Source organism: Chlorocebus sabaeus, chromosome 26 (assembly GCF_047675955.1).
Source record: "Chlorocebus sabaeus isolate Y175 chromosome 26, mChlSab1.0.hap1, whole genome shotgun sequence".
Lineage (NCBI taxonomy): Eukaryota > Metazoa > Chordata > Mammalia > Primates > Cercopithecidae > Chlorocebus > Chlorocebus sabaeus.
The window spans coordinates 34,206,940-34,227,411 of NC_132929.1; the positions used below are offsets into that span (position 1 = coordinate 34,206,940).

General features: G+C 35.1%; 1 protein-coding gene across 1 annotated transcript in view; it reads right to left on the minus strand.

The window, feature by feature from the left end:
- Positions 1-20,472, minus strand: part of ADAM10 (ADAM metallopeptidase domain 10) — a 151,506-nt gene that overhangs the window by 53,198 nt on the left and 77,836 nt on the right. The window contains exon 5 of the mRNA XM_008016455.3: positions 13,333-13,433. Coding sequence (XP_008014646.2) covers positions 13,333-13,433 — 101 coding nt within the window. The remainder of the gene's footprint in view (positions 1-13,332; positions 13,434-20,472) is intronic.

Sequence of the window (20,472 nt, forward strand, 5' to 3'; positions counted from 1 at the left end):
GATTTTTTACTCCAGACCAAAAAAAAAAAAAAAAAAAAAAAAAAACTGGATGCTTTAATGTGAAAATCCTATTTAAAGAAAGGTTTTAAATAAGAAATCAGTCTGAAATATGAAAAAGTGCTTTGTAGTATATGGTAAAAATTAATTTAAAATTATCTAACGTGTTCTTTATTCAATACTTCATCTACAAGTTAGCATTTGAGCCTGCAATCTTTTCACCAGGAAAAAAACTACTTTCAGTGTGTCAGATGGTTATATATTCCATTTGAAATGTGTTAATTTTACTTTTATCTATTTTTCTGAGTACAGCATCCTAGAGGAGGGTAGTTTCTCTGTTTCAGCATATCCTACTGTCTTTTGGTTTCAACTGTTTCCAATGAGAAATGAGCTGCTATGTTTTCTGTTACTTTTTTAAGAGTGGTTAAACTTTTTCTCACTGGTTGCTTTTAAGATTATATCTTGGGCTTTCAGACTTATCAAATAATGTGCTATGGTATTGTTTTCACTGTAAAGTATTTATCCTGTCCTAATTACAGGGCTTAATGAATTTGTTGTTTGATATCTATCTGTTACATTTGAAAAATTCTCAGCTATTACCTGTCCTTACTTGACTCTCCATTTTCCTCCTTCTAGGACATCAATTACATAATACATATATTAGACTTTCTGAATGTATCATCTATTTCTCTTATGCTCTTTTCTGCATTTTCCATCCTTTTCTTAGCAATTGGCTCTATTTTCTTATATTATCCAAATCTAAATCCATCAAATTCCTAATTTTTGTTGTTATATTTGTCAATTCTAAATTTCCCATCAGTTCTTTTCTTAATTTTCAATTTTCTGCTAAAATTTATATTTAGTCTTTATGACTTGAATATATTAAAGTCTGTGTCAGATAATTTTCTTATCCAGGTACCATTTCCTTTGTCGGCTGACTCTCTTGTTCTTCCATCATGTTGTTTTGTTAGTTCATATACTGGTTACATTGAACTGAGTGCCAGGCTATGTATATGGATAACCACAGATTTAATGTGAGGTTGTGACTGACACCTTTCTCAAAAGATTTACTTTCACTTCTGGTAAGCAGAGTTAGGCTCGGTGCACTAGTAATCCTGCATCACCTTAATCCAATCAGGGACTGAGATGTGGTGTGAAACTTTAATCTCTGTGAGGACAGGTTGAACATTTTATGATTTATACCCTTACTCTTAGGGAGTAGTCCTTCAAGGTCCCAACCAATAGCTCTTCTGGGCAGATCCTAAACAATATTTTCATCCTCAACCTAATAAATCTGCACAGTTCTACTCTCCCTCTCAGTCTCTCAGCTACCTCCTCAGAAACTCAAAGACACACCTGGAGAAAAGGTAGAACCAAATACCAGGATCACCATTCTAGGTGTATACTTTTTTCTGAGATCTTGGTCCCATACTACTTCACAGTCATGTTATCTTTCCAATGCCTTCAAATAAATACATACAAATATACAAAACACATATATGGAGATATACATATACAAATAAAAATAAAATATTTTTATTTTCAGGCCAGGTTGCTTTATATTAGTTGTACTAATCAGTTGTTCTCTACTTCTTAAAAACAATTCTTTATTAATTTTATACTTTGTGAACACATATTTTATACAAACTTTATAACTTGCCTTCACTTTAAGATGCCTTTTATTTTTAATATTCATATAGTAAAATATATTCATCTTTTTTTTCCCTCCTGCTTTATTTTTTGGAATCGTTTCAGTACAACTGGTATTAGTTATACTTTAAATATTTGGTAGAATTCAACAGTGAAGCCCCTGGGTCCCAGGCTTTTCTTTACTGGAAGACTTTTTATTACAGATTCAACTTCATTATTTGTCATTGGTCTGTTCAGGTTTTGAACATCATGGTTCAATCTTGGTAGGTTGTATGTGTCTAAAAATGTATCCATTTCCTCTACATTTTGCAATTTATTGGCATATAGTTGTCAAAGTACCCACTAATGATCCTTTGAATTTCATCTATACCACTTAAAATATGTCTCCTTTTTCATCTCTGATTTTATTTATTTAGGTCTTCTTTTTTTCTTAGTCTGGCTAAAGGTTTATCAATTTTATGATTTCAAAAAACAACTTTTTGTTTCTTTGATCTTTTATATTGTCTTCATTTCTATTTCATTTACTTCTGCTCTGATCTTTATTATTTCTTTTCTTCTACTAATTTTGGGTTTGGTTTGCTCTTGCAAAATGCATCATTAGGGTATTTATTTGAAGTTTTCTTTCTTTCTGGATGCAGGCATTTATAACTACATAAACTTTCCTCTTAGTACTACTTTTACTGTATCCCATAGGTTTTGGTATGTTGTGTTTTCTTCGTTTTTTTGAGACAGCATCTCCCTCTGTTGCCCAGGCTGCAGTACAGTGGCACAATCTTGCTCACTGCAACTTCCTCCTCCTGGGTTCAAGCAATCCTCCTGTCTCAGCCTCCCAAGGACCTGGGACTAAAGGCATGCACCACCATATCTGGCTACTTTTAAAACTTTTTGTAAAGAAAAGTTCTCACTACAGACCCCAGGCTGGTGTCAAACTCCTGGGCTCAAATGATCATTCCACATCAGCTTGCTAAAGTGCTGGAATTACAGACATGAGCCACCACTCCCAGCCAGTAAGTTGTGTTTCCATTATCAATTGTTTCAAGAAATTTTCCAATTTTCTTCTTAATTTTTTCACTCACCTACTAGTCATTCAGGAGCATATGGTTTACTTTCCATGTAATTGTATAGTTGCAAAGACTCCTTTTGTTATTGATTTCTAGTTTTATTCGAGTGTAGTCAGAGAAGATACCCGATATTATTGCAATTTTTTGAACGTTTGAAGACTTGTTTTATAACCAAACATATGGTCTATTCTTGAGAATGACCCAGGTGCTGAGGAGAAAAAAATGTGTATTCTGCAGCCATTGGATGAAACCGTCTATAAATACCTATTAGGTCCATTTGTTCTTCTATACTGAAGATTAAGTCCAATGTTTCTTTGTTGATTTTCTGTCTGGAAGGTCTATCCATTGCTGAAAGTGGGGTATTAAAGTCTTCAGCTATTATTGTATTGAAATCTCTCTCTCTTTAGCTCTAATAATATTTGCTTTACATATCTGGGTGTTCCAGTGTTGGGTACATATATGTATTAGGCCATTTTTGCGTTGTTATAAAGAAATAACTGAGACTGAGTAATTTATCAAGAAAAGAGGTTTAATTGGCTCATGGTTCTGCAGGCTTTACAGGAAGCATGGTGCTGGCATCTGCTTGGCTTCTAGAGAGGTCTCAGAAAGCTTGTAAGCATAGGCAGAAGGTGAAGGGGGAGCAGGCACATGACACGCTGGAAGCAGGAGCAAGCAAGAGTGTCTGTAGGGGGAGGTGCCACACACTTCTAAACCACCAATTCTCACGAGAACTCACTATTACAAAAACAGCACCAAGCCATGGGGGATCTGCCCCCATGATCCAAACACCTCCCACCAGGTCCCACCTCCAGCACTGAGGATTACAATTCAACAGAAGGTTTGAACAGAGACAAATATCCAAAGTATATTAATATATATTTTTACAGTTGTTAAATCCTCTTGCTGAATTGACTCCTTGACATATATATATATATATATATATATATATATATATATATTTTTTTTTTTTTTTTTTTTTTTTTTTGAGACAGAGTCTTGGTCTGTCACCCAGACTGGAGTGCAGTGGCCTGATCTCAGCTCACTGCAACCTCCATCTCCTGGGTTCAAGTGATTCTCCTCCCTCAGCCTCCCAAGTAGCTGGGATTACAGATGCCCACCACCACACCCAGCTAATTTTTGTATTTTTAATAGAGACAGGATTTCACCATGTTGGCCAGAGTGGTCTTAAACTCCTGGCCTCAGGTGATCCGCCCACCTCAGCCTCCCAAACTGCTAAGATTACAGGCGTGAGCTACCAGGCCTGGCCCCCTTTATAATTATATAGTGACCGTCTTTGTCTCTTACAGTTTTTGTCCTGAAATCTATTTTGACTGATACAAGTATAGCTATTCCTGCTCTTCTGGTTTCCACTGGAATGGAATATCTTTTTCCACCATTTTATTTTCAGTCTATGTGTACCTTTACAGGTAAAATGTGTTTCTTGTATGCAATAGATCACTGGATCTTTGGGGTTTTTTAATTCATTTAGCTACTCTATGTCTTTTGATTAGAGAGTTTGGTCTATTGACATTCAGTGTTATTACTGATAAGTAAGGACTTACTCCTGCTATTTTGTTATTTGTTTCTAGTTGTTTTGTGGCCTTCTCTTCCTTCTTTCCTTCCTGTCTTCCCTCTAGTGAAGCTGATTTTCTCTGGTGGTATGATTTAATTTCTTGCTTTTTATTTTGTATATCTATCGTATGTTTTTTTATTTGAAGTTACCATGAGGCTTGCAAATACTATCTTACAATCATCATTTTAAACTGATGACAACAGTGATTGCATAAAGAAGCAAAAAGAAGACTAATAAAAACTTTAACTTTGTCCCCCTGCTTTTTAATCTTGTTTCTATTCATGCCTTATTGTAGTGTCTATATCCTGAAAAGTTATTTTTTATCAGTTCATCATTTGGTCTTTCTACTCAAGATATGAGCAATTTATATACATAACAGATACACAATATTCTGTGTACTTATTATTACCAATGAGTTTTATATCATCGTATTATTTCTTACTGCTCATTCACATCCTTTTCTTTCTGACTGAAGTACTCTCTTTAGCACTTCTTGTAGGACAAGTCTGGTGTTGATGAAATCTATCCATTTTTGTTTGTCTGGGAAAGTCTTTATTTCTCCTTCGTGTTTGAAGGCTATTTCCCTGAATACACTGCTATAGGATAAAAAATTTTTTCCTTCAGCACTTTAAACACATCATGCCACTCTCTCCTGGCCTGTAAAATTTCCACTGAAAAGTCTGCTGCCAAATCTATTAGAGCTCCACTGTAGGTTATTTGTTTCTTTTTTCTTGCTGCTTTTAGGACCTTTTCTTTACGGCCTTTGCTGGTTTGATTATTAAATGCCTTGAGTTAGTCTTCATTGGGTTAAATCTGCTTAGTGTTTCATAACCTCCTAACACTTACATGTTCATACTTTTTCTAGGTTTGAGAAGTTCTCTGGTATTATCCCTTTGAATAAACTTTTTACCCCTATCTCTTTCTCTACCTCCTCTTTAAGGACATGATTCTTACATTTGCCCTTTTGAGGCTATTTCCTAGATATTATAGGTGTTCTTCATTCTTTTAGAGTATTCCTTTTTCTTTTGTCTCTGACTTTATATTTTCAAAGTTGTCTTCAAGCTCACTAATTCTTTTATCAATTCTGTTACTAAGAGACTCTGATGCATTCTTCAGTACATCAATTGCATTTTTCAACTCTAGAATTTCTGCTTGATTCTTTTTAATTATTTCAATTTGTTTTTTAAATTTATCTGGTAGTATTCTGAATTCCTTCTCTGTGTTATCTTGAATTTCTCTGAGTTTCTTCAAAACAGCTATTTTTAATTCTCTGTCTGAAAGGTCACCTATCTACGGATCCATTCTTCAGAATTTGTTCCCAGTGCCTTATTTAGTTTATCTGGTGAAGTCATGTTTTCCTGGATGGTCTGGACGCTTGTGGATGGTGGTTCATGTCTGGGCAATGAAGAGTTATGTATTTACTGTAGTCATCCCAGTCTGGGCTTATTTGTGCCTATCCTTCTTGGAAAGGCTTTCCAGGTGCACTGTCCATTTTTTAATTGGCATTTGTGCTTTTTTTTTTTTTTTTTAATTGAGTTATAACAGTTCTTTACGTATTCTGGAAAAAAAAGCCTTTTATCAGAGATATTGTAGACATTTTCTCAGTCTATGGCTTGTTTTCATATTTTTCTTAACTATGTTTTTTGCAGCAAGGTTTTTCATTTTGATGAAGTCCAGTTTACATGCTTTTCATAGGGAATTTTTGTGCCTTGAGAAATTGTTATCACAAGTCACAAAAATTTCTCCTATGTTTTTCCCTAGTTTTAGTTTTAGCTTTAGCATATAGGTCTACTTTCCATTTTGAGTTAATTTTTGTATAAGGTGTGAAGTATAGGTGAATCTCAATTTTTTTTTTCATATGGATATCCAATTGTTCCAGTACCATTTGTTGAAAAGACTGTTCTTTCCTCTTTTAAATTACCTTGGGACTTTTGCAAAAATCAACTGACCATGTGAACTCTCTATGTTGCTACATTTGCCTATATGTTTACCCTTAGGCCAAGATGACACTATCTTGATTACTGTAACTTTATACTAAGTCTTAAAAACCAAATACTATTGAATCTTCCATCCTTGTTCTTTTTTGAAAATTGTTTTGTTTATTCTAGGTCTTTTACCTTTCAGTATAACTTTTAGAATCAGTTTGTCAATTACTAGATAAATGTCCACTGCAAGTCTTGATACTGACTGCACTGAATCTGCAGAACAATTTGGGGAGAACTGACATACTAACATTGAGGATTCCAACCACAACCAGAGTACATTTCTCAATTTATTTAGATCTTTAATTTTTCTTGGCAATATTTTCTAGTTTTTCATGTACACATCTTGCACCTATTCTGTTAAATTTATTCTACATATTTTATATTTTGATGCTGTTTTACTTAATTTTTTTCATTTTCTAAATATTCATTGCCAGTATATAGAATACAACCGATTATACCAACTTTTAGTCTATGTCTTTGATAAGTCTGCTTATTGATTCTAGTAACTTTTTCTAGGTATACTCTTGTATTACCTTTAACCACTTCCTTTATAATCTGTATGCCTTTCATTTATTTTTCTTGCCTTATTATGGTGGCTAGGACTTTCAGTATAATGCTGAGTAAAAGTTTCTGTTCCTTGGCTGAGTGCAGTGGCTCACACCTGTAATTCTGGCACTTTGGGAGGCCGAGGCGCACAGATCATGAGGTCAAAAGTTCAAGACCAGCCTGAGCGACATGGTGAAACCCCATCTCTACCAAAAATACACGAAGGTGGTGGATGTGGTGGTGCGCACCTGTAATCCCAGCTATTCAGGAAGTTGAGGCGGGAGAATCACTTGAACCTGGGAGGCAGAGGTTGCAGTGGGCCGAGATCATGCCACAGCACTCCACCCTGGGTGACAGAGTGAGACTCCGTCTCAAAAAAAAAAAAAGCTTTTATTCGTGGTCTCAAAGGAAAAGGACTTAGTCTCTCACTTTTAAGCATGGTATCAGCTGTAGGTTTTTTATAAAAGCTCTTACTAGCCTAAGAAAGCTTCCTTCTATTTTTAGTTTGCCATGTGTTGAGTGTTAAAATTTGGCAATGTTTTTTACTAGTCTACTGAGATAATCAGAGGGGTTTCATCCTTTATTATGTTTATGTGGTGGATTACACAAATTTTCTAATGTTAATTTTGCATTTCTGGTATAAACTTCATTTGAGCATAATGTGTTATTTTTTAATATATTGCTGGATTTCACTTGCTAATATTTCAAGAAATTTTACTTTTACATTCATGAGGAATATTGGCCTGTAGCTTAGTTTTCTTGTAATGTCTCTGTTTGGTATGACTATCAAAGTAACACTGGCCTCAGAAAATGTGAAGTTTTCTCCTTATTTATTTTATTTATTTATTTATTTATTTATTTATTTATTTATTTATTTTTGAGGCAGAGTCTCACTCTGTCACGAGTGCAGTGATGCGATCTCAGCTCACTGCAAGCTCCACCTCCCGGGTTCATGCCATTCTCCCACCTCAATCTCCCGAGTAGCTGGGACTACAGGTGCCTGCCACCACGCCCAGCTAATTTTGTTTTTGTATTTCTAATAGAGATGGGGTTTCACCTGTGTTAGGAAGGTCTCAATCTCCTGACCTCGTGATCCTGCTGCCTCGGCCTCCCAAACTGCTGGGATTACAGGTGTGAGCCAACACACCCGGCCGTTTTCTCTGTATTTTCTTAAGGACTTTAAGACTGTCCTTAATGATAAACTCTGAGAATATGGATCCATAAATTAATTCATAGCATAATTAACTAAACCCAATTTCTTTTCCATCATTTTATGACCCAAATCCAAAACAATAAGTTTTTTTTTTTTTTTTAAATAGGTTCTCACTCTGTGGCCTGGGCTGGAGTACACTACACTGGCGCAATCGATCATGGCTCACTGCACTCTCAACCTTCTATATTCAAGCAATCCTCCTACCTCAGCATCCGACAAGCTGTGACTACAGGAGTGAACCATCTCACTTAGCTCTTTAAATGTTAAAACTGTGTCCTTTTCATTTAAATTGCATTTCTTTTAGACTAATTTGGTCTGGCTTTTTTTTTTTTAATCACTCTAACCATCTCAGTTTCTTAATGTGCTTAGTCCATTTGTATTTTTTTAGTTAAAAAAAACAGAGACAGGGTCTCACTATGTTGGCCAGGTTAGTCTTGAACTCTTGGCCTCAAGCAATCGTCACACCTCAGCAGTCCATTTATATTTAATACAGTCATTCATATGGTTAGATTTAAACTTACCATCTTGTTATTTATTTTCTATTGGTTCCATCTGTTTTTTGTTCCTTTTTCTCTTTTTCCTAATTTCTCTTAACTGTTTTTAATTACATTTGATTTATTTTATTAACCTGTTAAATTATTTCCTTTTCTTTTCTCAATGGTTGCTCCAGGGCAGAGGAAATTCCTGCAAACTTTTTCTTAAAAGGCCTAATAGTAAACATTTAGACTTTTAAACAACATGCGGTTGTTCTCTATCACAACTACTCAACTCTGCCACTATAATGTAAAAGCAGCCATAGACAACCTATCAATGAATAGGTGTAGCTGTGTTCTAATAAAACTTTACTTACAAAAAACAGTTGGCCCACAGGCAGTAGTTTGCTGACCCCAGCTCTAGGGTTTACAATATCCATCTTTATCACGGCACAGTTTACCTGCCAAAATTACACCACTTCACAAATTGTTTAAGAAACATACTTCCATTCTTCTTTCTCTTGTCCTTTGTGCTACTGTCATAAATTTTGAGTCTCTGTATATTACAAAATCCATTATACCTTACTATTTTGACTTAGGTAATAATCTCTTGAAGATTTTTTTAAATGAGAAAAAAAACTGCTTAATATTTATCGATATAGTTACTATTTTATGTTCTTCACTCCTCTGTGTATATCTGAGTTTCCATCTGGTATCTTTTTCTACCTGGAGAACTTCCTTTAATGTTTCTTACAGTGTAGGTCACTTAGACACAAATTCTCTCAATTTTTATTTAAAAAGATATTTAATTTGCCCTTGTTTTTGAAAATTATTTTCACTGAATATAGAATCCTAGTTCGGCAGATTTTCTTTCAACACTTTGAAGATGTTATTCTGTGTCTTCCAGTTTGCACTGTGTGATGAGCAGTCACCAGTTATACTTCTCTTTGTTCCCCAGTATGTAAATGTATCTCCTTTTCTCTGGCTGCTTTTATGGTTTTTTTATGATTTTCAGGTGTTTCCAATAATTTAATTGTAATATACCCCGGTATGGTTTTCTTTGTGTTTATCCTGCATGTGTTTCATTGAGTTTCTTGGACCATGAATTGAAATTTTTCTTCATATCTGAAAAATTTGGAGGCATTATTTTTTAAATTTTTTTTCTGCATCTCTTCCCCCGGACGTCTATTATTTTCTCTCTGTGCTTAGATATGGATACTGTCTATTGTTTAATTTTCCTTTATTCAAGTATACTCATATTGAGTTCCACAGTAATTAATTTTCTTTTAAGCCTATCCACTAAATTTTTTACTTCAGATAACATACTTTTCACCCTAGAAGTTCCTTTGGTTTTTTATTAGAATTTCCATTCTCTCCTTTTTGTGTTCATGTCTTTAATTCTTTGAACATACTAATAATAGTTATTTTAAAGTCCTTGCCTGTTAATGTCTAATTACTGGTTGTGTTTCTATTTAGGTGGCTTTTCTTATTATTATGAATCATATTTTTCAGTTTCTTGTCATCTAGTAATGTTCTTTGAATGTTGAACACTGTTATATTGTTGAGTATCTGGACTTAATGTTCTCCTTAAAGAAATATTATTGAGCTTTTCTCTGACAGACAGCTAATTTATTTGAAAAGCAGTTTGACATTTTTGAGGCTTGTTTTTCTGCTCAGGAAGGGCAGGTCTGAAGTAGCTTCTACTCCAGGGCTAGGTTAGCCCTGCTACCATGGCTTGAGGTATCTACTAAGTGTAATTTTTTGAGAGACAGGGTCTCGCACTGCTGCCCGGACTGGGGTGCCATGGCACAATCATGGATCACAGCAGCCTCAACCTCCTGGGCTCAAGAAATCCTCTTGTCTCAGCCTCCAGAGTAGCTGAGACTATAGGTGCTCACCACCACACTCAGCTAATTAGAAAAAAAAAAAAAAAATTATGGAGATGAGATCTGGCTAGGTTGCCCAGGCTGGTCTCGCACTCCTGGCCTCAAGTGATCCTCCTGCCTCAGCCTTCTAAAATGCTGGGATTACAGGCATGAACCACCCACACCCGGCCCAAGTACTGTTTTTGATAGTTGTTCATTTCACAGAGTCCCAGTAGTTTTTCTTTGTCTCATAGTTTTCTCAAAGAATTTCATCCTGTGCAGGCAGGCACAGCTTAGTATTCAGTTAAGACTCAAGGAAGGCAACACCTGTGCAGATATATGGAGCTTTTTCTCAGCAAAGCTCTCTCCTCTCAGGTATTGTGCCTGTAAGTCCAGACACCTCAGGCTTCCTGAATTCTTACTTCTAACTCTTCAACTTAGCAACATTGTTGTGTACTTACTCTTCTTGAGATCTCCTTCCGTGTGTCATATCTGAAATTTCGACTCCACTCAAAAAGTCAGGGAAATCACAGAGATATTTATTTCCTCACTCTGAGATCTCAATCCTGCAATGTTTGTTTTCTAATGTTTGAAAATAATTGTTTGAAATATTTTGTTTGACACCAGGCGCTGTGGCTCACGCCTGTAATCCCAGCACTTTGAGAGGCCGAGGTGGGTGGATTATGAGGTCAGGAGATCGAGATCATCCTGGCTAACACGGTGAAACCCTGTCTCTACTAAAAATACAAAAAATTAGCCGGGCTTGGTGGTGCGCGCCTGTAGTCCCAGCTACTCAGGAGGCTGAGGCAGGAGAATGGCGTGAACTCGGGAAGCGGCGCGAACCCGGGAGGCGGCGCTTGCAGTGAGCTGAGATCGCGCCACTGCACTCCAGCCTGGGCGACAAAGCGAGACTCCGTCTCAGGAAAAAAAAAAAAAAAAGAAAGAAAGAAATACTTTGTCTGGTTTTCTAGTTGTTTATTGTAGAAAGCCTAGTTAGATATCAGTTACTCTATCACAGCTTGAAAGCGAAATCCACAAGTTTCAAAGTTTTCATTTTAGACATTTAATATTTCAATCCATCTGGACTTTTTTGTTGTAAATATGGTGTAGGATCGTGACCCAACTTCGACTTTTTTTCAAATAAACATTTTTTTCTGGATCCATTTATTCAATGGTACCCACTACTTTCCTTACTAATTTGGGATTGCATCTCTACCACATAACAAAGTTTCATACATGCACGGGTCTTTTTCTAAGCACTCATTTTTATTCCACTAGTTAATCTGTCCATCCCTGTGCTATCACACTCTCAATTATTATTACAAGTCTTAATACCTCCGAGGGTAAATCCTCTTTCCCTCTTTCCTGTTCATCATCTTTAAATTGGCCCTACTTCTTCTTAGTCCTTACTTTTCCATGTAACATTTTTGACCCATTGAGGGTTGTGAATAAGCCTGTTGTAATGTGTATTGGACTACCATTGAATCTACAAATCAATACAGGGAGAACTGACATTTTTATAATATTAAATATTATTTCCCAAATATGGTATATCTCTCCATTCATTTAAAATCAATCTTCCTTAATATTTTTATAAAGTTTTTATTTTCCTTATATAGGTCTTATAATTCTTTGTTACATTTATTCTACAATACACAATATTCTCTGATACTATTAACAATATCCACTCTTTCATTATATTTCTGGTAATCTATTCGTAGTATAAATAAATGCAACCTACTGTTGTATCTTAATATTTTATCAAGCCACCCTGCTAAATTCTATCATATCTAACAGTCTGTAATCTCATCCCCTCTACCCACATTGCCAATACATCAGTACCAGCCCCTATCACTTCTCAACTGAGTAACTACAACAACTTCTCATTAGTCTCCTAAACTCTAGTCTTAAACTCTACCCCCATGTTAAAAATTCTTTACTGATCTTTCTGTCTCCTTGGCCTTGGTATGTACTGTTCCTCCTGCTTGGAATAGTCTTTCCATATCCTCGTGGCTAACCTAACTCCTACTTATTCTTAAGGTCTGATTATTGCCTTCAAATACTTATCAGGCTAGATTAGCTATTCCTCTTATGTGTAGAATATCATCCTATACTTAATTCTCTTCTATCTTCCACAACTCTAAATTGTTTCTCTGTGTCTCCAATTAAACGATAAACTTTTGAGAATAAGCCTTCATCGTAATCTCCACATATTCCCAGAATTTTCCACAGTCTCTGGCATATGGCAGAAGATCAATATGTATTTCTTCAATACACGTAAAAATAAAATCTCACTTAATACTAGAAAGACCCACCTGAAACAGAACTGTTTATGCCATTTCACTGATTAAGGAATAGATCTGAATACAAATATTCATGGCTCAGGAAACATTACTCTACCATACTACTTTTAGAAAGGATGTCCAAAATATACAATAAATGTTTTATCATAAAAGAAAAAATGTTTTCTCATTTTGAACTTATGTTTTGAATAACTATAACCTGTCACCTATGACTAAAGAAAAAGGAGGGGAGAAAAAGAAGAATTAAAATATGAAAAGCCCTGAGATTTTTATTAACATGACTAATCAGATTGTCTGTCAACACACAACGTTCAGTGTTGAAAATGAGGAATACCTTGGCAAACCAAGGCAAGTGGTCACTCTAATTTTAATACTAATATAAATATTTACATTTATATAAAACATTTGTTTTCTTTTATAACAAAATATGTAAAGGATAGTATATTTTAGACGTGTAATTTTTCTTGGGTCACATATATTTGTATTCAAACCTCAGCCCCATCTTTTTCTTACTGGCCTGTTACCTGGCCTCTTTGAGCATTAAAAAACACTCCACATAGTGGTATAAATCTTTCAGAAATTCTAGAACATACATTTTTAAATGTAGATATACATCCTCAAGTTCATTTCCATTTCCTAAATGCAAGCTAGTGTTAAAATCCTTACCTGTGTTACTTCCTCTACACCAGTCATCTGGTATTTCCTCATTCTTTCAAATACTGAATGATCTGCACAGCCCCCCTGAGGACCGTATTTATGGGGATAGTCTAAAATACAAAAAAGAAACATTGTTACTGTCACATATTTAGGTATAACCAATTATAAATAATTTTTATTTATAAATCTTATAAATAAAAATTTGACTGTCTTAACTAATGAAAACCATAAATGTTCAATGAGTACCTATGGAAAAGGCATTATGCTAGGCATTTTAATGTTAAAACCTAGCAGGTTCCTAAGTTCTCCCTCAATAAAAACCACTGGTCTTTAACTTTTTGTCATACAGATGATTTGTGATTTCTAAAAAAGGACAGTAATCACTCATTATTCTGACCCTATCACCACTATACTGAATTTGGCTGTCATCAAGAGATTATCTATGTTTCTGGTCCATCATCTGGCAGGGGTCAAGAGAATCCTTCTGCAGCATTCCTGACCTCCATCAGGAGGACACTAGCAAAAATAAAGGAGAACCCCAAAACTCTTCCTATTCTTGGGAAGATACTCCCCCACCCCTCATTTCACAAAACACAACTTTCTACCACTTTCTCCCTTAGGACCATTAAGACTATTCTCACAGTAGCTCAATTTTTACAGTCATGAGACTATATCACTGACTACCTCAACTTATTACAGGCATTTGTTGTCACCCAAGTCACTACTGCCCTTATTTCCTTATTTTTAGATCCTGACCCACTGTCAGTCTCTCTGACACCACCCCATCATCATGACTGATGACATCATTCATCATTCATTCATCATCATTCATCATTCATGACGATGATCTTTCCAATACACTCAGTTCTCTTCTCCAATGATTTTTTTCCTACCTCAGCTTCTCATTTCCATAGTTACACTTCTGAACTTGTCATTATTGGTAACTGAAAATGCTTCATAATCTCAAGTTCCAGTATTCTACTTTCTTTCCACCACTTATCTTTTCAGCACATTCCCTCTAGGCTCCAACAGCCCTTTAACATCAGTAAGACCCTTTAATTCAATGCTACCACCTTACTGTCTATCACAAGATATTCTTTTTCTTCCTTATTTAGTTTAAATCCCCTAGTCAATTATTATTATAATTACACCACTGCATTCACCATCAACTCCCTTGTGCTCCACCCCAACACCCTTGAAGGGAGTTGATGGTGAATGCAGTGGTGTCTTTCTTACTTCAGAAGTGTAACTATGGAGGAGAGAAGCTCCTCCTGGAGCTGAATGAGGCTAAAGAAAAACTAGTAATTATGACCAGTCTCATTTAAAAGTCATAATCTATAACCTCAAGCAGTTCCTTAATGCCAGCTAGCAACTGAATTTCCAGTCTATTCTCAATTTCATTCACCTAGTTAACACCAGGCAGTTCTTACTTTGCCACACCAGTAACTGCCAGTCATAAAACTGACCATGCAAGCTGCAACTATGCAAAATGATCTTAATAATCAACGGGGAAAAAATTACAATTGTTCTGTGACCTTTAAAATCTTTTGTCAAAACACTAAAACTCACTTACCATTGGTTATTAATGTATAGGGGAACAAAAAAATAAAACATTTATTTAGTACATTGTTACTTAAAACATTGGAATTTTAAAAGAATTAGTGTTTTATTTCTTCATAAATTGAATTTCAAATATCATGAATTAAAAATATAAATTCCTTTTGAAAGCTTGAAACTTAGGGTAAAAAAAATTTCCAAATATTTCCAAAGCAACAAAACAGTATTTATATATGCTTCAAATTCTGTCAGCACAAAACTCTCCCAATAGAAAGGGTCAAGCATACAATTTTTCCCATATACTTTCAAAACTTCTAAAAGACGCTGTTTTCCTTGGTCACCACATTAACTATAAAAATGGACAATGACATTTTCCCTCTAAAATTACTAACAATATAATCCTCATTTCTAGAAAAAGCCTTTGTTCAACTAATGAATAAGCCCTCATTGAGATGCTAAATCATAGGATGTACTGTAGTTCCCCTGAAAAGGCCAAACAGCATATTCTTTCACAAAGAATGAGTCATGGGTGTAGAATATTCAGCCTATTTAAAACAAAGATCAGCTTCAGATCTATTGCCTTTCTTCCAGTTCCTCTGCCAGCCTCTTGCTTTTGTTTTGCTGTTCAAGACACAAATATAAATAGTACATATATTGTGATTCTACCTCAAGCAGGAAATAGCTCTAGTTAACTCTCAATCATCCATTCTTTCGAGGAGGAGTATTTACAGTTCAGATTCTCTGTCGAACAGAACTAGGCACAAAATACTCACTTTTTGCATCCTCACTACTTCCAGCAGGGTACCCCTCCGCCTTATGTGACTGGCAGCTCAGAAACTTAACTGCTAGGTCCATGGCCCTGGCTATGAGATGACTCTCTAATAGTCAAAACTGGGTGGTAATCCCTCCAATAATATGCCATGAATCACCAAATCCAATTTTTAAAAATCTACATTAATTGAATTTAAAATAGAATAACTTCTATAGAATAATATTATTTTGCATAAAAATTACTTTTGTTAATATCCAGAGTATCATGGGGTGGGGTCCTTATCCATGAAAATCGCCATTTATTCCGAAAGTTGCCAACATCAACAAGGATTCACTGATGGAGTGTAGAAGAAAGGATAGGCCTTTTTTTTTCCTTTTAAGAAGAAATGAAAAGTTTGGAGACAGGAAAGAACTCCAAATGTTCTTCCTCCTAAGTCCAGTGGATGGGAGGGAGGTCCTTTCTCCCTAGTACCAATTCTCATGTCTTCCCAATCCCCATGTCTAATTTCTGTTTTGGGAGGGTAAGTGGGCATAAGAAAAGCACAGAGTGATTGTCCCTTGAAAGAGGAGGAAGTTGAAGATGACCCCACTTTCCACATGCACTTACAACACTGATCTCTCTGGAAACAGAGATGAGGAGGGCCAGGCATGTCACTCCCCACCCCATGGGTTTTAGAAAGAAAGGGTTAGTATTGGCAGCCAAAGGGATAATGGGAGTCAGGTCAACCAGAGAAATGTTGCTTTATTGTTCTGATCAATTACAAACAGAATTACTCGACTCTAAAGTGTTTAAGCAAGAACCTTAGCCCTATTCATTATTGCATGGATAGTTTCTAAAAGTGTCTTGTACAGATTAGGCCCTCAAAAAATGTTGATTAACAAATTAATCAGTTGTTAAACCTGTAAAACTTACAACTGACACTTGGAATGAAAACTTGTAATATATCGACTTTAAGTGTCCATTATTTACATGTATTTGACTTGGGACTATACAGTTATACACAGGGATAAATGGGTGACTCTAGGCCAAAGAACATGTGAATCTCTTTTCCTTTCTCTAGTTCCCAAGCTGTGACAACTGAAAAGAAATATTGTTGCAGCCAGAGTAATAGGGCTGACCCTTCTCCTGTGATCACAGATTATCTCCTCTAGCAATCAAAAGATCTTCAAGGTTCAAGTCAAATTCCACCTCCCCAGGGAAGTCTTCCTAAATCTCCCTAAAGCTCCCTCACTGAGGTAGTATGCACTACCCCAGGGCTTTGATGACATTCTTATTGTAGCATTTACCACATTTTGACTCTCTATTACTGAAAATTCCCCTGAAGGTTTTTAATCTTCAGGGGAAATTTTAAAATTCTCTTTCCTGTATATTCACAAACCAAAAAATACTTGTTGAATTTAATTTTTCAGCCAGTATCTGGTTTCTATGCCTCTTTTCAAAGGTCATCTGGTAACCAAAGACCTGTAAACTGCTGGCTCCCTTAACCTCCTTTTAGCCTTCATTCCACCTACAATAAATATGAATTATCTAACACTTTAAATTGTTTCTACAGCAAAGTGTGCTCTAAATTCCTACTTTACAGATTGACTATAACATACAGAACATTCAAAATTAAGACCTGTGTACACATAAATTTCCTAATCACATGTCAATGTTATTTTTAATTGCATTAATTTATTAAGCAAACAAATAAGAAAAATTATTATATGCCAAACAACAGGGATACAAAAATAAATGACATAGAACATGCACTCTCAAGAGCTTTCAGTCTAGCTGAGGTGTCCAACATGTAAACAAGCATGGCATTTAAGTACCAACTTCCCAAGTGTTAAGGTCTCCCTGCAATCATTCACAGGTTATTAAACACAGGTTGAATTTAATTTACTCATCCAGTCAACAGCTGGTTTCCTTCTATGCCTTTCAAGGTCAGTCATATGACCAAGACCTGTAACCTACTGGATTCAAAAGATAAGGAAGACTCATCAATATATAAACAGCAGTAAAGAGAGGATACCCAGAACTGTGAGGTCTGGAAAAAATTCTAGGAGATTACACCTAAGTTGTATTATCAGCTTGGAGGAGAGAGAATGTATATGCTGCATATGCTACGAGGTTAAACTAAAATTATTTGGGTATTTTGCTTGTCTTGTTTCCAAATGCCCCCTCTCTAGAGCTCAGGCAACACAGCAAGACTTTTTGGTCCTTAGTAGTTATTTCATCCCCTGCCTCTTCAAAATTTATCTTCTCTTTAATCGAGTAATACTTGATGAGTTAATACAAAAAACCTTATAGTAATTTTGTCTGTAGTAACCCAACCCAACTGTCCCTTAACAGGCAAATGTATTAATAAATCATGGTATCCACACAACAGACTACTATTTATCAACAAAAAATTAACTTTTAATACATACAACATGGATGAATTCCAAAATACTTATGCTGAGTTAAAGCCAGATTTTCTTAAAGAGTACGTAATGTATAATTGTGTTTATATAACATTTTAGAAAGCACAAACTAACCTAGAGATCAGTGCAAGAGGGTAGCAGGGAGTAGAGGAGAGAATTACACTGAAAGCTTTTGGGGGTGATGGGCATGTTCACTATCTTAAATGCTATGATAGTTTTATAGACATAAGCATATGTTGAAAGTTATCAAATTATATACTTTATATATAAGCAGCTTATTGCTATCAATTTTTCCTCAATTAAGCTGTTAAAAGAGTAATACTGACTAAAGAGATGTGACAATCAACGGCAATGTGTAGACCTTGATTAAATCCTGTATTTAAAAAAAAAAAAAAAATAGGAGACATTTTTGTAAAGTAATTGGGGAAGTGTGTCCACAGACTATACACTAAGGTATTATTAAGTCAATATTTAGTTTATAGGTCTAACAGTATAAATCTATGTAACCTTTTTAAAGAGATATCTGGCAATATATATCAAAATGCAAATGTCTCACAATGCTACTTCTAGGAAATTAATCTTAAGAAAATAACCATAAAAATATTGAGGGGAGAAAATATGTGCAAGAATGTTACCTGTTGCAATTTTTAACAGTAAAAAAGACGAAACAATCTATACATCCATTAGTTGACAGGTTGGTAAATAATACATTTATCAAGGAAACAACAAAATTTTATGTAGCCATTTAAAGGAAAAATGTAGAGCTATGTTTATTGACACAGAAAGAGATCTAAGATATATTGTACACGAAATTTAAAATGGCATGTGAGATCTGAAGGGCTATTCACAAAAATGTTAATGGGGTGGACATATTTCATTTTAATTTACTTAATTTACATAAAAGAATACTTAATTTACTTAAGCAAAATACTTAATTTACATATAAGAATAGCCATTTTATATAGTCATTTGGTAATCAGCACAAAAATATTTTATTTTATTTTTACTTTTTATTTCTCTCAGCCATGATCAATCAAGATAGTTCCACCTTTAAAGGAAAAGTAGTTCAGAACCATTAACTTTTAGAAGAGATAAGAGATATTAGCACGATGATCTAACACCCTCATTTTATACCTGAAGAAAATGAGACCAAGAAAAAGTACATTACCTGTATAAGGTTATAAAGCCATTTTAATATATCACCTTGATTTTATTTCGAACTCTTTTCATACATATGTCATGCCTCAGTTCTTTGACATATTACCTTCTGTGCCTTCTCCCTACCATGTACCATGACCACTAACTTGTATGGTCTTGAGCAAACAAATTAAAACGAAAAAACAGTTTTAACTAGTAGATCTACAAGCTTGCCTATAAAAAATGATTCTAAGAAGTCTCTAGAAGCTAAAACCAATAAAATCCACATCGGTGAATTCTAGACTTACGTTCAAATATAAACACAAGATAGCAAGACTGCTTTATGGAGATTTTCTATCTAATCCCCCAATTTATAAATCATGAAGAGAATATAACATTTCTATAATAAACCAGATCTCACAATGCCTCTTTAGAAGCAGCTCTTTCCAGGGCCAGAGTCCTGGACCAATATCCTCAGGCACTCTTACAAGGTCACTGGTACAAACATCAATCTTTGAATTATGCTACAAGAGATGTGAAAGCCTGAGGTTTAGCTCCGAGTATTCCTAGGACATATACGTATGCATACTCCTAAATGCTATTTCTTCTAGTTTTTCTATAACTTATCACTCATAGGAGTTGAGCCTTGGCCAGGCATGGTGGCTCACACCTGTCATCTTAGCACTTTGGGAGGCTGCGGCAGGAGAATCACTTGAGCTCAAGAGCTCGAGACAAGCCTGGCAACATAGTGAGACCTCTATAAATATATATACATATTGTTTCCAATGAGCCTAAAATATAAATTTGCCTTTTTAGTAGTAAATATGGCTCGCCTTCAAAATCAATACCAAAAATAACTCTTTTTTTTAATCTTTACTGTCATTGTCTCTATTGTCATTAAGTTCTTGCCTTTTAGCAGCCTTTAAACTCTCCTAACTCAGAACGTAACAGAAATAAAGCACTGGAGTGGAAGCCAAAAGACATGGATCCATGTCATACTGCACAAGTTTTATAACTCTAGGCTTCAGTTTCCGTCATCTTTAGAGTGTTGAATTCTAGTGCATTTTACAATACTAAAATTATAAAATTTCTTATTCAATTTATCTGTAAAACACTTCAAACACTACAAAATCATGAGAAGATAGTTCTCAAAAGAAAAAAACAAAAATTTCAAAGATAATTTTACTTGTTAGGGTGACTTTCAAAGTTGCTTTACAACATAAAAGCTTTTTTTATTTTCAAATAATCATGTATTTCTGATAGCCATTACAGTACACT